The 22,731-nt window shown below is 41.0% G+C and overlaps 1 protein-coding gene across 2 annotated transcripts in view; it reads right to left on the bottom strand.

Annotated features, from left to right (window-relative positions):
• Positions 1-22,731, bottom strand: part of pkp4 (plakophilin 4) — a 320,626-nt gene that overhangs the window by 52,670 nt on the left and 245,225 nt on the right. For both annotated transcript variants that reach the window (XM_028806438.2, XM_028806436.2), the window contains exons 9-10: positions 5,381-5,572; positions 3,660-3,870 (exon numbers count right to left, since the gene is read on the bottom strand). In XM_028806438.2, coding sequence (XP_028662271.1) covers positions 3,660-3,870; positions 5,381-5,572 — 403 coding nt within the window. The remainder of the gene's footprint in view (positions 1-3,659; positions 3,871-5,380; positions 5,573-22,731) is intronic.

A 22,731-nucleotide genomic window follows, 5' to 3' on the forward strand; every position in this document is an offset into this window, starting at 1 on the left:
TGGAATCCGTTATATCAATACAGAAGGACTTGGATAGCATACAGGCTTGGGAAGATTTGTGGCAAATGAAATTTAATGTCAGTAAATGTAAAGTATTACACATAGGAAGTAAAAATGTTAGGTTTGAATGCACAATGGGAGGTCTGGAAATCGAGAGTACACCTGATGAGAAGGATTTAGGAGTCATAGTGGACTCTAAGCTATCGACTTCCCGACAGTGTTCAGTAGCCATTAAGAAGGCTAACAGAATGTTAGGTTATATAGTGCCTTGATGTGTGGAGTACAAGTCCAAGGAGGTTCTGCTCAATCTTTATAATGCACTGGTGAGGCCTCATCTTCAGTACTGTGTGCAGTAAAAAAGGACATAGCAGCACTAGAAAAGGTCCAGAGAAGAGCGACTGGGCTGATTCCAGGGCTACAGGGGTTGAATTATGAGGAAAGATTAAAAGAGCTGAGCCTTTACAGTTTAAGCAAAAGAAGATTAAGAGGTGACATGATTGAAGTGTTTAAAATTATGAAGGGAATTAGTACAGTGGATCAAGACTTATTTTAAAATGAGTTCATCAAGAACACAGGGACACAGTTGGAAACTTGTTAAGGGTAAATTTCGCACAAACATTAGGAAGTTTTTCTTTACACAAAGATCGATAGACGGTTGGAATAAGCTACCAAGTAGTGTGGTAGACAATAAGACGTTGGGGACTTTCAAAACTCGACGAGCTTTATTGGGGTGAACGGCCTGTTCTCGTCTGGAGTGCTCTAATGTTCTAACATAGAGCTCATTGGTTCAGACATTCAGACTGGATTTTCCATCATGGGAAAAATTCTGACAATCAAGAAAATATTATATGAAAGAAAATATAACAAAAACTGACTTATGAGTGGTTTTCTACACATTTTACAATATATTCACCATTGTTAATAAAAAATTAGCCGGGCAAGCTCATAATGTCATTGTGAACAAGAAAATCAGCAGTAAAACGACTACAACTAGTCGATGTACATTAAATCGGTAACGGCTCGCTGCACTTGATAAGAGCAAATGTGTTGGGATGAATCTTTTATTCTTAGAAATGACTCGCTCACTAGCCCCTCTCCTCCACTACACCAACACAAATCAGTCACTTGGCTATTGTACTCAGTTGACAGCTGTCTTTAGCATTGTCCACATGTACACCTTACCTTTACTTACTCTATTTTTTTATTGTTTTAGATGAGTGCACACACTCCGTCCATTAATTAGATACACCTGTTAGATAACTGCTTGTTAACACAAATAGATTATCAGTCAATCACATGGCAGGAACTCAATGTATTTACACATTTAGACATTGACAAGACAACCTGCTGAAGTTCAAACCGAGCATCAGAATGGAGAAGAAATGAGATTTAAGTGACTTTGAACGTAGCATGGTTGTTGGTGCCAGACGGGCTGGTCTTAGTATTTCAGAATCTGCTGATCTACTGGGATTTTCACGCACAAAAATCTTTAGGGTTTATTGTCTGAAGAAGGGAAAATATCCAGTGAGTTGGAAGTAGTCTGGGCAAAAACGCCTTGTTGATGCCACAGGAGAATGACCAGACTGGTTTGAGCAGATAGAAAGACAACAGTAACTCAAGTAACCACTCGTTACAACTGAGGTATGCAGAAGAGCATCTCTGAAAGCACAACACGTCAAAGCTTGAAGCAGATGGGCCACAATATCAGGTGACCACACCGGGTACCACTCCTGTCAGCTAAGAACAGGCAACTGAGGCCATAACTTGCACAGGCTCACCAAAATTGGACAACAGAAGATTAGAAAAACATTTCCTGGTCTTGGATTCCTACAAGTCTGATCATTTTCTTCTGATGACGAATCCTGATAGGAGTCGAAAGCTTATTCATTTTCTCTCTCAGTGGATTTCCAGCTACAAATATGCAAATTGTATCACAGACCTTCACTTCCATTCATATTATTTATATGATATATGATATTGATATATTAATAAGTGCCAATGGTCCTGTAGGGAGCAGTGCAGGAGGGCTTAAGTCTTTATTAACCTGTTTGCCTTTCAAAATGCAGCATATGTGTCATACAGTATATGTCTTGCATAATGAAAAAAATTGCAGTGGGGATTGGGGAGAACGACTGTACTCTGCATTGTTCTTTTTAGAGTGAAAACTGTGCAATTCAGGTTGATATAAAGAAAGCAATTTATTCCGTGATAAATAATGTTAACTGGCATCATGTCTAAAATATCATAGTATTTCATGGCAGTACCATATACTCCATATACAAACTTAACTGTGCACTACAGCTGAACAAATACGTTGGGAGTTATTTTATTTATAAATTCAGAGGAGGATTCCATCAGGTGGCATTGGTAAGACATCATCATGGTGAGAAGACAACGTCTGATTTCACTGTGTTGTGAGTTGAGGGAAAATTCTTTGCATTCTGATGATCTTGCGAAGAAATAAAGACAGCAACAGCGATACAGAAGATGGTATTTGAGACCTTTAAATGTATTGCATCATTATAATGGCAAATATGTGATACTTGTATTGCCTATATGAGAAAAGAATGAAGAAAAGCGTATTCGCATGTCAGCATTGAAGTATGATGATCTGCTTAACCGCATCGAACCATTCATCAAACATTGAATCACACATATTGATCCTGCTGGAACTGCAATATGGTTTGATAGAAAACAATGATGCTGACGTCACAAACCAAAACTTGAACACACACGCCACCCATATTTTTGCTGGTACTGCAACTCGCGCATGCTTTGCATTAATTTCTGACAACATGCTCAGAGGAAACATCAAAACAATGCGTTCTGAGCGTGAAGTATAAACTGGCCCTAAGAGGAGCTCATTAATATTCTTTTAGATCGGGGTGCCCAACTCCAGTCCTGGAGGGCCGCAGTGGTTGCAGGTTTTCATTCTAACCCTTTTCTTAATTGGTGATCTGTTTTTGCTGCTAATTAACTTCTTTTGAATTAATTTTAACTGGCTTGGTTTTTAAGATTTGTTTCCCTGAATTTCTTCATGAAGTTCCTCTGAATTGCTTCATTTTGTTCCTTAAATGGCACCCAAACAGAAGTGAAATGTGAAGTGAGGGAGCCAACAGAAGACCAACTAAGTCAGGGCCTCAAACTCCAACCAATTTCACTCCAACCAGCTGCTTAATGAGGTGCCGATTCTTGTCGTTAATTAAACCTGTTCTTTAAATCCATGGCTTGTTGCTGCTCTCTTTGTGCAATAGCAGACATTTCTGAAATTGTGAATTTTCTCTTTTCTAAGAGCAGATCAGCATTCCTGAGACCTTCACCGTTCTTTATTTTCAGATATTGTATGGTGGTCACAGTTTGCTGGTACTGTTTTGGCTTATTTTATATCTCATTTTTACCTGGCTGCTAATTAAGGAAAAAGAAACAATTGAGGGGTCTGAGTCTTCAAGAGCAAGTCAAATAAAATGAATTCAAAAGAAGTTAATTAGCAGCAAAAACAGGTCACTAATTAAGAAAAGGGTTAGAATGAAAACCTGCTGCCACCGTGGCCCTCCAGGACCGGAGTTGGGCACCCCTGTTGTAGATGGACATTCTGTGCTTTTATATAAGCAACTGAGTAAACTAAAGAAATGGACGTGTGCTTTGTAACAAAGCCTTACCTGGGATCTTTCTGGATGCTGTCTATAGAGGGGGACCTTGTTGTTCCATCATCAACCGTCGTCATCTGTCGGGAGTAGGCAGATTCCGAGGGTCTGTACTGGGATGAACGATATGGGTCAGCGTAGGTGGAGGTGGCGTTCAGCGTGTAGTTACTTCTTTGGTATGTTGCAGCACTGCGTTGGCTGAGTGACCTCTGCAGATTGCCTATGCCTATTTTAACAGAAAGACATTTTACTCAATAAAATATTCAGCACATTTAAAATGATCCTTAATCAAGAACACAAATATATAGTAGATAATATTTGGAATGTATAAGTATGGCAGTGTGGACTCTCTCAGGGTTCAACAACCACAAAGAAAGGAATCTTTATTATAACAAAACAAAAAGTTCAGGCAAAAGCTACCAAAGGCAAACTGAACGCAAAACTCAATTCTCCCTTAGTGACGAACCTACAAACCAGTAAGCAGTTCCCTTCAGCTGGTCTCTCATAACTGTGTAATACTCCCCTTTGCATACTATTCTGTTTAAATGTTCACATATGCCCACCCACACCGCATACACAATAATGCAGGCCACCAACCACCAATTTGGCCCACCCAGGAGCCCCCAAGCAACTGGGAAGGATTTAGTAATTGATGCACAAGTACCAATTAACTGATAACTGAAGGTGACTGACAGCCTGCTTAGCCATCTTCAAGTGTTCTTGCACTACAAACAACCCAAGTCTGCCAGCCTCACTGGCATATAACTGGATGTACAATAATAAACAAGAAAATGTCATAAAAACAGCTTATATGATACTAATACTTTATATATAATTGCACAATTTTAGCACTCTAATATAAGCAACGCATTATCAGACTGAAACAGTACATGTCAAATAACTGGAAAATGATTTAAAAAAAACAGGCGCATTTCTTTCATGAATTCTAAATCACAGACCTGCATATTGAGTAAGATCATAATTTACTGTCATTATCTAAACCTAATGTGAGACTGAGTGCACAGGCTATAAAAATGAGGACTGTAAATGAGAACTAGGGGATTTTCCGCATTTTTCCAGACAACTCCCAGAATAAAGAATAATTTGCCTGGCTACATGCATTCCTACACTTTTGTTGCCTCCTTTTTTGATTCAGAACCAAGATACAAATAAATCATTCCTAATAAAGCTATTTATTCGCTCACATCCCACACAATGTTAAGGCCATGTCACTTTTATTTGTTACTGAATCAGAAACAAACAATGAAGTCATCATTTAAAAATGAATAGAAAAAGATACACTTCTCAGATCAGACTGGATTTCTTTCTAATGAATTGCTTGACGGGAAAACACTTTTTTTCAAATCCACTGAAGGGTAAACGTACAGCAGGCCTTTTATCTAACCAGACTACTCCGTGCATCAATACAATTTATAAACTGACTTATCAGAAGGAAAGGATCTCGAGTCTGCGGCACAGGACAGTGCAGGCTGAATGTAAAAGACGAGCAATTTTCCAAACTGTTTCCCAGCAATCACTGCCCGTCTATTGGCTTTCTTTGCTGTTGCCCACCCATTAGTGGAGCAGCTCGCCGTCAGCCAATAGGCTTCTGGGCTTTGACTGCAGCCTTATCTTCCTACAGAGAATGAAATGCCTAAGGGATCCAAATCATCAAATCGCATTTTCTTTCAACTTCAAACCTGTTTCTGCTCTAGACACAAAATGAAGAGAGTTACCCGAGCCAGTCCGATAAACAGCCGTCTGAGTGCCATGATGAAGGTCGACTGTCCCATGGTTTGGACCACGGTATAGGGGACACTGAAATGTCTTTCCCTCATAAATGGGAGTGATATGCAAATCTGGAGACATGACAGATCGAAGATCTTGTCCAACTTGGCTGTGCTGGCTGGCATACGAGCTTCTCAAGCCTGAAAAATAGAATAAAATCTTTGTTAAGAAAGAAAAAAATCAATACAAAATAAACGCCTAGCTCCACAGCAAACACATTATTTTCGTAATTTAGGATGAAACCATGGAGGCAACAGCCCCACTCTAATTAAAGTTAGCGTGAGATCACTTCTGTCATCCTGTGCGAGTTCAATGATCCATAAAACAGCAAGTAATTTAGAAAGAAGAAATAAGACCACAGTTTAAATGATTCAAATCTGATGGAGGACAGTAGGGAAGGCAGAGCTAACCCCCCATCTCAAAATTCAAACAAATCAAAGGAGGAGGAGTGGGACACACCAAAATATAAAAAATAAAACTCCCTGCACACTTACCGTGGTCTCCCAGGAGGTTTGAAGTTGGAAAAGGATCATTATGAAGTCAAAAGCTGCTAAAGATCTTAGCTAAGTGATAAACGGCATCAAGAACATGAGGGTTTCTAGGAGGCAGTCAGCAGCAGTAGGCTGCCTGTGCTAAAGCTGAGGTGCAGTGCGTTTGCTGGCCACGCCTTTGTGTCTACAATGTGGCCGGGCCTGCAGGCACACGCCTCCTCTCCTCCTCTCCCAGGTTAAAAGACTGCAGGCCGCCACAAGCATGCGAGCCCTGGGAGGGGCAGCAGGGAGCAGGGCAGGGAGCAGGGCAGGCTCCAACAGACTACCCACGTGAGCCTACACTGAGCACACACCTCGGGAGTCAAAGTAGGTCTCACCTGCAGGCACATATCTGGATTGCAATAAAGGGCCTGCAAAATTCCATCACGCTTAGTGTAAATGATTAATTGACCCTCATTAACCTGATAAAAATCAAATGAATAAAGTACTACCACACATTAGGTCATAAGGTCTTTAATCATGTTGTTTTAAGAGTTACATTTTGAGTTTTAACAGTAAATGTCAACTCTGAAAACATTTCAAGAGACCAGAATGAGGAGACTTCAGTTTAAGGTACGTAAACACCTTCCTGCATTGATCGCCTCTTTCCCTGGACAGTAGTTTGTAAACAACTGCTAATTATTTCCCAAACAGGACCACTCTGTGGAGCCGACACGTTTTCTCTCGTGTCAGTGTGAGTTTTTCTTCTTCCACGTCTCAAAAGGTGCGTGTGTTTGGTTATTTGGCAGCTCTAAATTTGCCTGGTATGAGTGTATGTGGATGTGACTGTTCCCTGGGGTGGACAGGCATCCTATTCGTGGCTGAACCCTTAGCCCTGCACACAGTAAATAACAAGTGGGTTTAGAAAGTGGAAGGACGGAGGTATCGGCTCCTTTTGTGTTAGTGTAACCCACTAATGCCACACTGAAGTGGTGTCAGTTTAAGGAGAGAATGAGCGGATTTTACTTACACACCAGCGATGGATCAGTACTAAAATGTTGACTTTGATATCAATACCAGCTTTTGGACCCGAGTACCAAAACGGTACCAAAGCAAATAACAGATAACTCTCCATCCTTCCCAAACGCCGTCTCAACCCCTCACCTCCCCGTCTCTTTCCAACCTCCACGGTGTGCCACACAATCAGGTAATACACGGTGTGGCTCCCCGCTTGCAGTCTTCAGTGGGTCGCCGAGCAGAGAGCGGAGGAGAAGGATCAGGGTGATGTGTGGGACAATGGAAGAACAAAGAGCTGAGCACAAGGTCTGATTTCAGAACCACCATTTACTTCTGGTACTGAAGCTACCAAAAGGCTGGTCCCATACTGTAGTACCGGCATAACATGCCACCCTAACGCACACAGGTACTATTCTACATGACCTGACATGTTTTTCTTAGCCAAACATATCAGAGTCACATAAACTCTGGAGCTGAACAACATTTATATTTCAGATGTTTTGGATTATTTTTACACAACATTCCCGAGCACAAGAGTGGTGTTAGGATGAAGAGCACTGAGGCCAGTGTCTTGTATACAGGATTTGCTTATATTCCTGATCTTCTGTGAGTTTCTTTCACCATTCCCATGACTGTTTCCTTGACTACATTTACATTTGTTTATTCGCTGAAGTTTTTCCACCAAGGTGACTTACAAAATGTAATATATAACTGATTCCATTTCCTTTGTTTTCCCAGTTGTAGCACAGGCAGGCGGTCACCCAGTGTCAGTAGTGGGATCTGAAGCCACAGCACAGGGTTTGAAGTTCAAAGCCTTAACCGTTATGCCACTCTGGTAGCACTAAATACGCCTGGTGGGGTGACACACACTTCTGTTCAGACTCTGCTCCCTGAGCCCCCATACCTGAAAAGTGGATTCCAGAAGCACAGAGCAGAACGAAACAAAGCAAAGCATCCATGACATATTAGGTCTGCCTTGCCGTTTATGGGAATTCAGGTTTCACTTTTTGTTACTTCAGTGTAAAATCTGCCATTAAATTAAAATCACAGTATAAAAGAAAACTCTCATCCATCCATTTTTCTCATCCCGCCTTATCTGTTACAAGGTTGGGAATCAGCCCGTGTTGGATGGCATCTTACCACGCTGTGCTAACCCACATTTGCTTTTATTTTGACCGTGCTTGTCAATGGGATGTTTCATGAATTTCACACGAAGTCACAGAAGGAGGATGTGCAGACTCACAGGCAATGAATGACCAGGTCAGGCATCCAGAAAAATACAAATCATTGAGCCAGAATTCCTCTAAGATGACGTAAAATTTGATTTTATGCAGCACACTTCTGCACTTTACAATTCTATTAGGCCACACATTTGTAGTGAGATATTCAGGGTTGTACCCCGAGTCAGAGTAACAGAATGAACAGACAGTCGTGTAAGTCTATTAACGCCCGAGCCAATGAGCCACTCTCCTGCACTCATGTGGGAGGAGCTTAGTATTTAAAATAAAAATCTCACCATACAAGGTCAAGTGATGAACACGTACCGAATGCTAGCATCAGCACCAGCTGATTTTTCCCCAACCAGGGGCTTCATCTTCACACTACAGAGAGTTGAAGTGGAAGTGGGAGTGCAGCCTTGTAATCCTGGGCCATTAGGCTGCACTGCTGAAATCTCCAACCTCAATGCAAATAAGTCCAACAAATCAGTGGTGGGGACTGAAATGGTAAACCTGATTCTTTTTATTGGCTACTTCTGTTGCCAACAGACTACACATTATACGTGCTTTTCCAACGTTAACACTATCTCAAGGCGCTCTCCTTGTACAAAAATAATAAAAAAGCAATAAAACCAGGGCGATTTTACTCAGCAGTTTAGCTGTTGAAATGATTGCGGCATGCTTGGATTTGCAGAAGATTATCATCTCTAATTCTGTTTTCCCTCCCAGGAAGTCAGAAAAACAAAATTTGGAGTTCACAGTTGGAGTTTTTGTCCCCCTGTGTGCTTTGCTAAGACCTCAAGCAATGGGCCGTAAAGCATCTGCACTGCAGTAATAAGGCAGCTTTATTAGAATGGCAGAATCCAAACAACTACAATTATTTTTGCTTGATTCCTCATTAACAATTTTAAGACGTCTCTGATTAATGTCAATTATTTCACACATTTGAAAAAGAATGCAATTAAATAACTAACAATAATAAGATTGCGATTAAACTCATGTGTGAAATGGGTTGCATCTTGTGGGAAAAACACGGTACAATTCCTTCATTTTAAATATTTTTTCCAACATGTGAATTTCTCTAATCGTGGCGGCATCTTTGAAAGAAAGAAAGGAAAAAAGAAAAGAAAACTCACTAAGCTGATAGAGAAGTGTGTGAGTTGGTCTGTCGCAGAGTTCTAATTTTATTTCAGCCTGTCGTCTGCACTTGCTTTCCCAATTCTGTGAGGTAACTGGATGAACTTTTTTGGTTTGTAATTCACATTTATAAAATAAATCAGCACAGAATGCATCTGTGATATGTGTGAGCAACTGTGAACCCTGTAATAGTCCCAGGATCTCACAGCTGGGGGGATTGTGAAGATAACATCATCTGCATCAAGCGAGTCTGGCATCGCCAAACACGTCCTCGACTGCCACGTTACCAGAACTCGGTTGTGGCGTTCAGATTTGGGAGTAAGGCTTCTGAATATTAAAGTTGCTGGTTGTCAGTGATGTAACTACACATGTTGGGCTGTTCTATACTAGATAGATAGATAGATAGATAGATAGATAGATAGATAGATAGATAGATAGATAGATAGATAGATAGATAGATAGATAGATAGATAGATAGATAGATAGATAGATAGATAGATAGATAGATAGATAGATAGATAGATAGATAGATAGATAGATAGATAGATAGATAGATAGATAGATAGATAGATAGATAGATAGATAGATAGATAGATAGATAGATAGATAGATAGATAGATAGATAGATAGATAGATAGATAGATAGATAGATAGATAGATAGATAGATAGATAGATAGATAGATAGATAGATAGATAGATAGATAGATAGATAGATAGATAGATAGATAGATAGATAGATAGATAGATAGATAGATAGATAGATAGATAGATACTTTATTAATCCCAATGGGAAATTCACAAGATATTAGATAGATGTTAGATGTTATAATATACCAGGATGGAACAGAGAGTGTGCACAGGCCACCAATGCTCGCCTTTGCACAAATGATAGCAATTCTGACTGATGCACATCGCCCAATAAGTTTACTAAATATGGTGTTTGAGGCAACAGCAGAAAAGGCAGGCGTGTACACAACAAAATGTGAGGAAGGAATCTGGACAGGCATACCGCAAGGAAGGCAAATGCATGGAGTAACATAATATACATTAAACAAATAGCATATGATACTTCTCTTTTAAACAGTTTAGCCGGCTGTTTGGGGAGGCAGAAAATTGAAAAGTCTGATCATAAAAATCATTTTGATGAAATCAAAGCCTTACCAGCAGTTCTGGCCTAAGGCAAGCTGTACCTACGCTCTTTGGTGAGACAGAAATTAAAAGGCCTTGGTAGCTGACAGGCAGTTCAGAGCAGACAGAAGACGTTTACAAGCCCAACAAGAATCTATTAATGGCTATGAATACCTTTGTGATTTTCAGTGATGAACTACTGGCAGTATCCTCAGAAATTAACGTTACCTGCACATCTATAAGGTGTTTGTTTCACACAGCAACAATTTCCGCACTAGTTTTGGCCCTTTCACTGGAGAGATTCAGTCCAGATCTGTATGTACCAAGGTGGTTACCAAAATGGTGGACAGGTACAAGAAAAGGTGCAGTCACTAACTAGTCCACCTCCAAATCATGAACTGTTCTAGAAATATATATCTGTTTTGTAAGGCAGGTAAAGAAAATCAAGAACAATGTTTAGGTCGGAGTGCTCTGATGCATGTGAGACTGTGGAATAAAATACTGCTTTAGATAGATAGATACTTTATTAATCCCAATGGGAAATTCACATTAGTTATTATTTGCAGTACTTGTTGGACATGACGACGCAAAATGTGCATACTGTAACATTCTAATAAAAATAAAGTAGCCAGCAAACCTCCTAAAGATGTTCTACAAATGAAGCACTGGCCTCACTATTAAGTGTCAGTCTTTGCCCATCTATAAGCCCTTCGTTTCACACACAAGCACGATGTGGACATACTGTACTCTGACAGTTTAACTGCACGTGGACCTTAACCATCAAGTGACACAAGCAGGCACTTTTTTCTGTTCAGTTTACCCTGCCGTTAAAATTAAATTCTACTCAGTTTGGACAGAAACATAAGAATATTTTTACAAAAAAATCAAGTGTTGCCAACCAAGGCACAGTGGTTGGCCTTGCTGCTTGAAGGCTACAAGAGACTGTGTTTGAATCTCAGCCAAGTCCTCCGGTGTGTGGAGTTTGTAGTGTCTCCCTGTGTCTTAGTGGAATTATCTTTGGCAACTCCAACTTTCAGGTGACACCCCAAGAATGCTCAGGTTAGGTTAAATGGCAACTCTAAGCTGAGTACCAGATGGGTGAGTGTATGTGTGTGTGTGAAGCTGCCCTTCACCCTGGTTCTTACCTTGTGTCTGATGCTGCCAGGACAGGCTCTCAGTCTTTGCCATGCTACAACTTTATTTATGCAGGTAAAGATTATGTACCATAGTGGTTCTGAAACTTCTGCAGTGATGCCGCTTCTCCCTCTTTAAACACTGAATGCTACATGCCAGTTATTCAGTGTGTCAGGACAACTTTCTCCAAATAAATAGCACTAACGAGTCTAATAGTACGTGGACCAAAAGCCCTTCACTTTTAGTTTTAATACATTTATTCTGTCCCTTTCTCCTCATCATTCTGTCCTATTTTACTCTGGGAATTGTCAAAGACTACAACTCTCACGGTGAAGCAGTCAATAGCTTTCAGGGTGCTGACTTAGCTATGGTTACCTGTGTGACCACTTGGGGTGCTATTGAGCAGGCCGCAGATGCAGAATGACGTGAGGAAAAGTGCAGACAGTTAAAATGTAAGGGTTTTCCCTGAGAATGCAAAAGGCAAAGAAAAGCGTAAAACAGAAAGACTCAATAACACCAAGGCACACAAAAAGATAAAATAATCCTCTGTGGACCATCCTTAACAATAGACGACAACCTTAGGTTACCCATGGGATGACTAGGCCACCATTCATTATAAATAAGCACACTTCCTCCCTACCAGGAAAGTACTTGCCATCACTTCAGTCCCAATTCCAGATCCACCTTAGCAAGGGCTTCCTGTGTAATGCGGCCATAGATGTGAATCACGGCGTTCAAAGTACAGAGCTCCTCTGAGCAGGGCAGGTTTCTTTGTAGGGCTCCATGTTTGAACTACAACTTCTAGTCTGCAATACGGCAGCAAGTAAAACCTGCAGCCACCCCGCGTCCTGCAGGGCTGTTTTTATATTAAAACCTCTCACGTGGCATCTGTCTGCTAGAATGTTATCTCCTCCCAGGAATGTGCTAGTTGATATCCTGGACAGGGCTGTAGCATCCTAACCAGGTCATGTAGAAGCTGACATGTCATTTCCTGCGTCTCCACACCCACCTTTACTAGCCGTCTCTCAATTACATGACTCCCACCCATTCTGTGACAGCCTACGTAATAATTTTGAATAAGCAGGCCGAGACATTTTACCTGTTTGCATGCATAAAGAGTGGTTTAGAATGTTATACATGTAGAATATTACATAGAGTTGATTATTTTTACATGTAGAGTTTTATACATGTTGCATGTGCAAAAAGGGAGTTTTTATTTACAGCTTTGAGGGCTTCCATGTAAGGTCTAGTTCCTGCTGGTAATGTTCATTTTATACTACAGTTTTATTTTATACTACATTTCTCTGTGTTTGTTGTAATGTCTTTTGCTATTATGTGCAAAACCATACATGTCTCGAGTCATTATTAGAACCAAATAATAACAATTCTGTATTAGTATTTACACTGAGGAAAAAAGATGCCTGAAAATTTAAAATAAAAATGAAATGAATGCCTGGGAAATAAACCAGATCTCATCTGGCTGGCAGAATGTGCCAGTGCCGTGTTAAATTGTCAGTACAGTTGGTATCGAGGCAAAGCTGAATACAGAAAAGCAAAATGAGGATTCAAGTGGAGAGAAGGATCTGTGGCACAAGACATGAGGAGGGCCTTAATGGCACTGAACAAATAACAGCAAGTTTCAGCCAAGACATCTCAGAGCCTGGGCAGGCCTGGCAGAAACGCCTGAAGAGGTTAAATGGATGAGTTATTTATTTATTAAAAGGCAAGTATCGATTGTACTGCCAAAGATAAGCTTTAGTTAAGGAAATGGCTTTTTGGTAGCCTCATACTGAGTGTGTATTTTATTAAATTAACTTGATAGTATCTACTGAATGTGAATGGATGCGATTTACATTAAGATAACTATTTATGATAGCATAAAAACAATAAAAAAGGTAAACTTTCAGTTTGGTCAAGCTTGTCTGGAGCCAACTACAAAAGTGTCTCAATAACTCATATTCTAAAACAGAAAATGACCATGAATTTAACATCTTCAAAATGTGCTGCACAGATGTTACATAATGCAATGTGAATCTTGGAGCACATGCTTTTTACAGACATCTGAAAACCGGTTTTAGTAGTTCGGATTCAGCGGGTTGGAAAATGGATGGATGGATGGATTACTAAATGTATTTATACCCAAATATTTTTGTGAAACGTAGATTAATGGTCTCAGTCTATTCAGGTGTATTGTATGAGAAAGTCAGGAGTGGCAGAGAAGTATGTAAGAGTTGTACAGGATATGTACGAGGGAAGTATGACAGTGGTGAGGTCTGCGGTAGGAGTGACGGATGCATTCAAGGTGGAGGTGGGATTACATCAGGGATTGGCTCTGAGCCCTTTTTTATTTGGAATGGTGATGGACAGGTTGACAGATGAGATTAGACAGGAGTCCCTGTGGACTATGATGTTTGCTGATGACATTGTGATCTGTAGCAATAGTAGGGAGAAGGTTGAGGAGACCCTGGAGAGGTGGAGATATGCTCTAGAGAGGAGAGGAATGAAGGTCAATAGGAACAAGACAGAATACGTGTGTGAATGAGAGGGAGGTCAGTGGAATGGTGAGAATGCAAGTAGAGCTGGCGAAGGTGGATGAGTTTAAATAATTGGGATCAACAGTACAGAGTAATGGGGATTGTGGAAGAGAGGTGAAAAAGAGAGTGCAGGCAGGGTGGAATGGGTGGAGAAGAGTGTCAGGAGTGATTTGTGACAGACAGATATCAGCAAGAGTTAAAGGGAAGGTCTACAGGACGGTAGTGAGACCAGCTTTTTTATATGGGTAGGAGACGGTGGCACTGACAGGAGACAGAGCTGGAGGTAGAAGAGTTAAAGATGCTAAGATTTGCACTGGGTGTGACGAGGATGGACAGGATTAGAAATGAGTACATGATTAGAGGGTCAACTCAAGTTGGACGGTTTGGAGACAAAGTCAGAGAGGTGAGATTGCATTGGTTTGGACATGTGCAGAGGAGAGATGCTGGGTATATTGGGAGAAGGATGCTAAAGATAGTGCTGCCAGGGAAGAAGAGGAAAAGAGGAAGGCCTAAGAGAAGGCCTGGTGAGAGAGGACATGCAGGTGATGGGTGTAACAGAACAAGATGCAGAAGACAGAAAGATATGGAAGAAGATGATCCGCTGTGGCAACCCCTAATGGGAGCAGCAGAAAGAAGAAGAAGTCTATTCAGGTGCAATTGTAATGATAACTGCTATTGCATATTTGTTGTATTTCATATAATATAGCAAATGTTGGAGAGCCCACAGGATGTGACTCGGAGGATAGTTAGACTTTCACCCACACATTTAGCATGAATTGACCATACTAGTTCAGTTGCAAGTCGAGGACAGGACTCTGGTCCATCAAAAAGACCACTCTCACACACCTAAACACAAACACACCATTAACATAACCTAAACAAAAAACTGTGACAAATGTTCGGGAATGAAAGGCAAACTTTATTACGACGAATGACCAATTTGGATATCAGGTAAATGCGGCACACTAATGGTAATTTTTAGGGTGACCAGAATTTCCAAGTCCCAAACCAGAATACTTTTGTAGCATGTATGCCCACATATAAAGCCCATCCTCATTTTTTTAATGCCCGTTTAATCTCATCATCATACGATTTCACACGATTCTGGAAGTGGTAACAAATAAATGGGACATCTGTGTTTTGTCTGCTTCTTGGTCATCCTCGTTATGCTGTTCAAATTTAACAAAAGTTCTTAATCAAGCTTTCCCTGTCGGAATTTGGACCACGCTATTATATGTATAATAAGTCAAACTGGGAGCTGGGGTATGAGGGAGTCCCCCTTGGAGTTTTGTGAGTGATTTCTAAATATACTGTGAGGATATTTGTTTAGACAGAGCAGTGTTTTATTAGATGCGAAGCCTGTTAAAATCGGGACCTTTTGATATTCTTCAGTTATTTATCAGGATGCACAGCTCGAAATCAGGTCTGTCTTTGTCACCAGAACGTCTGGACGCCTTAGTAAATTGCAGAGACAGTGAAATGATAATCATTATACTCTGCAAATAATGGAGCTGTGAGCTTGGTTTAGTTTATGATAAATAGTACTGACTACATGTTCATTTGCTCTGTGCACAATGGCTTACACCCCACAGGGTATTTCATTTATATCTAGATAACTCTTTGTGCTCCTTGCTTGCATTTTATACTTTTATGGTTAGTGAGATTATTTAACTTACCTGTTATGACTTAAAGCATCGGCAGGAGGGAGATGCATGCAGAGGTTTCTGCATGCAACCAGCCAGTAACAGCAACTTCCTACCTACACACACAGTCTGTTGGTTTTTCATGAACTTGTATTGGGGATCTGTTTGCCATCAGTACTGCCTATCAGAGGTGAAAAAAGAGGAAAATCTACAAAGTATACAAATTTGTGTAACTGCGTTAAGGTAAAATTGAAAGATTAAACTAATTCATAGCTGAAGTCATATGGAATGTTTCTCTATTTTAAGACAGATGAGTTTGTTAATTTGGCAATGTTTTTAAAATTGTGTATAGCGTGATCTGTTCAAGATGTCTCAATGAAAGTTGAATAGTCTCAATGTGGGCGGCACGGTGGTGCAGTTGTAGCACTGCTGCCTCGCAGTTAGGAGACCTAGGTTTGCGTCCTGTGTCCTCCCTGCGTGGAGTTTGCATGTTCTCCCCATGTCTGCGTTGGTTTCCTCCCACAGTCCAAAGACATGCAGGTTAGGTGGACTGGCGATTCTAGTGTGTGCTTGGTGTGTGGATGTGTTTGTGTGTGTCCTGCGGTGGGTTGGCACCCTGCCCGGGATTGGTTCCTGCCTTGTGCCCTGTGTTGGCTGGGATTGGCTCCAGCAGACCCCCGTGACCCTGTGTTCAGATTCAGCGGGGTGGAAAATGGATGGATGGATGGATGGATGGATAGTCTCAATGTCAATGAAACTCTTCCTTGAAGAGTAAGACTGCCATATTTCAACAAAATTGGCCCACGGTGGGAAACAAATTATTTCATGTGACAGACAGATGGACATGGCTATCACAATAGGTGCTTCACGCATTATATGTGAATGAACCTGAAAAAGCCTTATGTATTTTCCTCAAAACTAATATATGAACAAAATTGGAATTTTCTACATCTATTTTTTTACTTATTTATTTAACTTAAACTATACTAGCCAAATTGTGGCCCAAGACAACTGCAGTCTGATCTCATGCTTGGTCATAACAGTCACTTGCAGTTTGCATGTTCCTGCCTGCTTTTCTCTTTTCCTATGGATATTGAGATTTTCCTGCGACACTGTAAAAACACGCTCATTGGGTCCCTGTATGTCCGAGTGTGATTGAGTTGGCTTCAGCTTTGTAACTGACTGAACAAGGTTCGACTCTGGCTCACAGGACTTTGAAATGGAAGTAGGTTCCAAAAATGGAAGGGAGGACGACTGAAGGTTAAAGGTATTCTGTGCAATTAGCTGTCAGTATTATAAGAATTTCACACGGTGACTGTGTCACTGGTTTCCCTGTGATCAGCGATTTCCACTTTTGGCAACACCACCACAAGCAATACTTCATGTTTTCATGGTTGTCCTTGGCCACTTTGTGCTACACTGTCATCCAAGGACCAATTGGCCTCGTCTTTCTTTTGCAGAAACTTTGAAATCTGAATATCTCCTGACTACTAAACTAGCTCGTCTGTTTTGACTATGTACCACAGGCAGAAAGAGCGTGAACAAATATGAAAAGTTTGGACTGCAAAAGAAATGTCATTATCTCTAGTGTGTTAAAAAATATACATACATTTTTATTATGACGCATCAAATTCTTCAAGTAATGCAAACATTCCACTAAATCTTTCACCTTCTTAGAAAATCAGCTATTGCTAGCTAAACTACTTTTTTTCTTTTTTAAGGTCACAGAATTTAAGAGGAGCGAGTACGTGCACAGTTAGAGTGTGCTAGGTCATGGAAATATTATTCGTTGTAAAAGTGTCCATGAGGCAAACTACAATAATAAATGAGACTCTGCAGCAGTTGCCGAGCTTCACACAGAGCCAGGGGGCTCCAGCATGGCTCACCTTCACAAGGTCATCAGGTAAAAACAGATCTCAATTTTGACTTTTTGCCTCTTCATTTTGATAGCACTTGTTATTATAGCCCACAAACAACACTGTGCAATCCGTCCAACTCCACCTAATGAAGTTTTCACAGCCAGCTGGAAAGAGCCGACATTATTACACTCACCCTGCACTGGTGAGACAAACAGAGGATTCCACAGTGTGATATTCCCTACTGCCAGATAATAAGGGAATATGACTGGAAAAAGACTGATTGGCACAATGCACAAAATATTGTTCTCCTCTTGGCACATCAAGCATAAAAGTTAACAATTAATGACCCTGCCTTATTTAATTCTGATTTCACGTGTTACTACAAAGCCAGGATTTTCATATACAGTATTCCCTCCTCCATCGCGGGGGTTGCGTTCCAGAGCCACCTGCGAAATAAGAAAATCCGCGAAGTAGAAACCATATGTTTATATGGTTATTTTTATATTGTCATGCTTGGGTCACAGATTTGCGCAGAAACACAGGAGGTTGTAGAGAGACAGGAACGTTATTCAAACACTGCAAACAAACATTTGTCTCTTTTTCAAAAGTTTAAACTGTGCTCCATGACAAGACAGAGATGACAGTTCTGTCTCACAATTAAAAGAATGCAAACATATCTTCCTCTTCAAAGGAGTGCGTGTCAAGAGCAGAGTCTGTCAGAAACAGAGAGCAAAGCAAACAAATCAATAGGGCTGTTTGTTTTTAAGTATGCGAAGCACCGCGGCACAAAGCTGTTGAAGGCGGCAGCTCACACCCCCTCCGTCAGGAGCAGAGAGAGAGAGAGAGAGAGAGAGAGAGACAGAGAAAAACAAAGAGTGAAAAATCAATAGGTGCCCTTTGAGCTTTTAAGTATGTGAAGCACCGTGCAGCATGTCGGTTCACTAAGCAGCTGCACACAGAAGGTAGCAACGTGAAGATAATCTTTCAGCATTTTTAGACGAGCGTCCGTATCGTCTAGGTGTGCGAACAGCCCCCCTGCTCACACCCCCTACGTCAGGATCACAGATAGTCAGCGCAAGAGAGAGAGAAAGAAAAGTAAGTTGGGTAGCTTCTCAGCCATCTGCCAATAGCATCCCTTGTATGAAATCAACTGGGCAAACCAACTGAGGAAGCATGTACCAGAAATTAAAAGACCCATTGTCCTCATAAATCCGTGAACCAGCAAAAAATCCGCGATATATATTTAAATATGCTTACATATAAAATCCGCGATAGAGTGAAGCTGCGAAAGGCGAAGCGCGATATAGCGAGGGATCACTGTACACTTATTCCTAAAAAGGAACTTCTTTTCAAAGTATTGTTTATGAACCACAGCAATAAGAATCATCAAAGTTCTCAGTAAGTTAAGTACTGTGTATAGTTTGAACTTTAGTGCACATGGAAAGTAACATAGCAGATCATTCTCAAACCTGCTGTAAGGCCTACCCTGGCAGCACTGGGGACAAGGCAGGAAGCAACCCAGTTAGGCTAACCTTCATGTCTTTGTGGATGTGGGAGAAAAACACAGGCAGACATGGGGAGAACACACAACCTGGACCTGTGAGGCAGCATGCTGATAAATTATTGTGTATTTACATGATTTTTGTATTAGTGCATATTATATACAGGTGGCACAGTGATAGTGCTGCTGCTTTGCAGTAAGGAGACTGTGAAAGATTGTGGGTTCGCTTCCCGGTTCCACCCTGTGTGGACAGCACTTTGAGTACTGAGAAAAGTGCTATATAAATTGTGGGAGATGGCCGGCTGTTAATCCTGGCCAATACTACCCAAGCCGCTAGATGGAGCCCTCTCTGTAGCATGGAAGTGCCCCGAAGGCCAGCAGGGAATCATGGACAATGGAGTTTTTATTCCCGACCCTGCTGGACACTGTGGGGCCCACCAGAGAGGCTTTAGGACTAATACGTGCCCTATAACCCAGAAGCACGCCGTTCCTTCTGGTCATGTGATCAGGACGCACTTCCGGGATGAAGAAAAGGACTTTTAATCTGACCCGGAAGTGATAGCGAATCATGGACTGCAGGGTTGGAATCACTTCTGGGTCAGAGGATATAAAAGGACTGTGGGAAAGCCCAGACACTGAGCTGAGCTGGGAGGAAGGGTGGCTAAGTGTCTGGAAGAGGAGGATTGGTGTTGGATTATTTGATTATTGTATGTGTAGTGTGGAGTGGAGGGTGCTTAGTGCACATTATTATTATAAAAATAAAGTCTTGGACTTTTACCTGGTGTTTGGCGTGGTACCTGAGGATTCAAGGGAGCTCTAGTGCCCCCTACTGTTACAAAATGTAATGAATTATTATTATTATTATATTGCATGTACACATTATGAGCAGTACGAATATAACAATGGAGTACAGCCGGGCAAAACAACGTCAGCATCCCTCTGATACAGTGCTGCCTCACAATAATAGGAAGGATTTTATTTTTCCTCTTGCATACAAGAGAAATTGTTTTACCCGTGCCATATGTGCTGATTTGCATTATTTATTTAAGAACAAAACAGCTTTGTATCCTGAAACCACTTAAAAGCTAACAATATCATGCAATTTGTCATACAAAACACTTTGTGCTCAAGGTGAACTCATTTGACAATTAAGGTATTCATGCTTTTAGTGTTTTGTTTTTCATACAAATTATCCAGAATGCAAGGTGCTGAATGCCAGCTATGTGCAGCCATCAAGGTCACTAACGGACTCAAGTCGCAAGTGAAGCCAATCTGTTCATCCACATTAATAAAAATGTAAAATAACTATTTAACTGTATACACTGTAGTAGCATCCTTCCTTGATTTCCAAACAGGTGCTCAAGTATAATCACATTTTCTTTTCTAGTCTCCCTTTTGTTATGTAAGACATTTTTATACCATTTCCTGAAAAATTACAATACAGGGCTTTCTTGCTATATCTTATTTCAACAAATAAGTATAACTCTGGGTTAGAACTTCAGCCTCAACTGCAACTCTTACTACGAGGGTCACTCAATGTTTTTTGATAAAGTTCTACTTATTTAACTCTCTTCTCTCAAGTGATTATCACGTTGCTGCACCATTCGTCATACTGGGCTGCACCCACAACAAAACACACCGCTCTTCTGGGAATTCGTCTTCTTATACAAGCTGTCTTATTTATAGAATTAATGACCACTAATATGATTGGGGCAGCAGCCCATAGGTCACGTTGGTGGTCATAAGCTTCAACTCGAAGGAAAAGCAAGCAAGCTTAAGCAGATTAATATCTTGTCAAAATACTATTTACTCCATGAAAACTGAAATTAAAAAAAAAAATGCTAGTCTTACATAATTTTTAATCATCTTAACTAGACCAGCGGGATGACGTTATGGCTTCACTATAATGGGTTCATCTAATATAAGCCGGCACACTCCATGCTGCCAATAAATCAGCCACCTCTGCACTTCCATTTCACAGTTAAGCAGGCCGCATGTTGACAGGGCTACAGAGAATGTTGCAGAGCAGGCACCCGCACTCGCTGCACGGACCTCACTTCATCTCCAAGTCAACGTTTCACTTGACTCACATCTCTAATGGACATTTAAATCTTTTTTGTCTGCTAATTTCTAGTCGAAGCTATTTAAACATGACATTGCGCTGTTTATCATTTGCTCTTGCTCTCACTTCACACTCTGACATGCCAGCCTTCTGTTTCTGGAGGATGTGGCCATGTCACCAACAGTCTAATTCTGCAAGGAAAGAAGATCTGTTGGGTTTTTTTTTTTTTTTTTTAAAGGCTGGCTTGTTCTTTCCAGACTTTTACAATTAATATGACAGTCTGTCCCTGCCTTTTTAACCAACATTACAACATTTCCTTTGAGCGCACCCACTGGCAGAGCAGACGAGAGCCGCTTAAATTAGAAACAGTCCTGAACAAAGATCGATTGGGGGCGGACAATATGCAGGGCAGATGTGCCCGTGTTTGTTTATTATTATTTTTAAATGGCACAGCAAATGCACTGAGGCACAGGCAATTAAAATAATGTATATACAAATACATTTTTGATAATTAAGCTATGCTATATCTTACGTACAAGTACTGGATTAGTAACTTAAAAATAACTTATCATAATAAACAGAACTCTTAGCCTAATACAACCCTATCTTAGCCAACTTCTACTACTAATCAAGAAGCATCAATACTCAGTCAAAGAGCGCTATATATCCTATTTTACTGGATATTCAATAAACAACTTTTTGTTTAGTCTTCTGTAATACAAAATTATAGTAATGGTGGCGTGCCATGGTTTACTTTCATAGTTTCACAATAAAAATATTTCATACTGCTAAAAAATTCCTCTGCTGGAGTAAATAATTTCTGCCTGTACTCAGGATGGTGTGGAAAAAACGCTATGACAGTGTGGCTCCGGCTCCATGTTCCCTCTTCCAGTTTTGGGGGTCTCTTGAACCCGTCACTGTCAATAACGTAACCAGATGGGCTGGCAGGTGGGGACAAAACACACTAAGCAACGGGATGGTGCAAAGTGCTGTTATTAAACCCAAATCAAAAACAGTGTCCAAAGTGCAGTGGCAAAGTTAATAAAGAAATAATCCATAAAAACAGCGAAAATCCAAGTGTTGAAAAACAAGGCTAGAAATGAGAATAAAAAACACCAGTCACTGGGTCAAATGAACCGAGCCCAACTCCCTCATGGCTCGTTCAGCAGCCACGGTCCTCTCCATCAGCCTTTGCCAGACCGCTTGGGGTCGGTTGTCCTCTCGTTATCCTTCTCGCTCACATAGTCTTTCCTTGGATACCTGAAGAGGACACCATCTTGATCGCACCCACTCCTCAGTGTTGATCCCTCACTTTGTCACGGGACCCCTGTTCATGCTGTCTTCTCTCTCTCTACCCAGTGCCGCACTCTCACTTTGCCTGCGTTTCTCTCTTTTCAGTCTTCTCTTTTTTTCCCCGTTCCCGTGCTGAACCGTACTTGTATGGCTCCATGGGCGCAGCGTTTCAATCACACACTGCAGGAAGCCGATGAAGCAACTGAGTAAGAGCGCAGCCTCACGTGCAGGTACGACTCGCCCCAATTATCTCACCAGCTCCCCACAGCTGCACAAGTGTGCCCACGGAGACGGACACGGCCA

The sequence above is a fragment of the Erpetoichthys calabaricus genome, chromosome 8, assembly GCF_900747795.2.
Source record: "Erpetoichthys calabaricus chromosome 8, fErpCal1.3, whole genome shotgun sequence".
Lineage (NCBI taxonomy): Eukaryota > Metazoa > Chordata > Cladistia > Polypteriformes > Polypteridae > Erpetoichthys > Erpetoichthys calabaricus.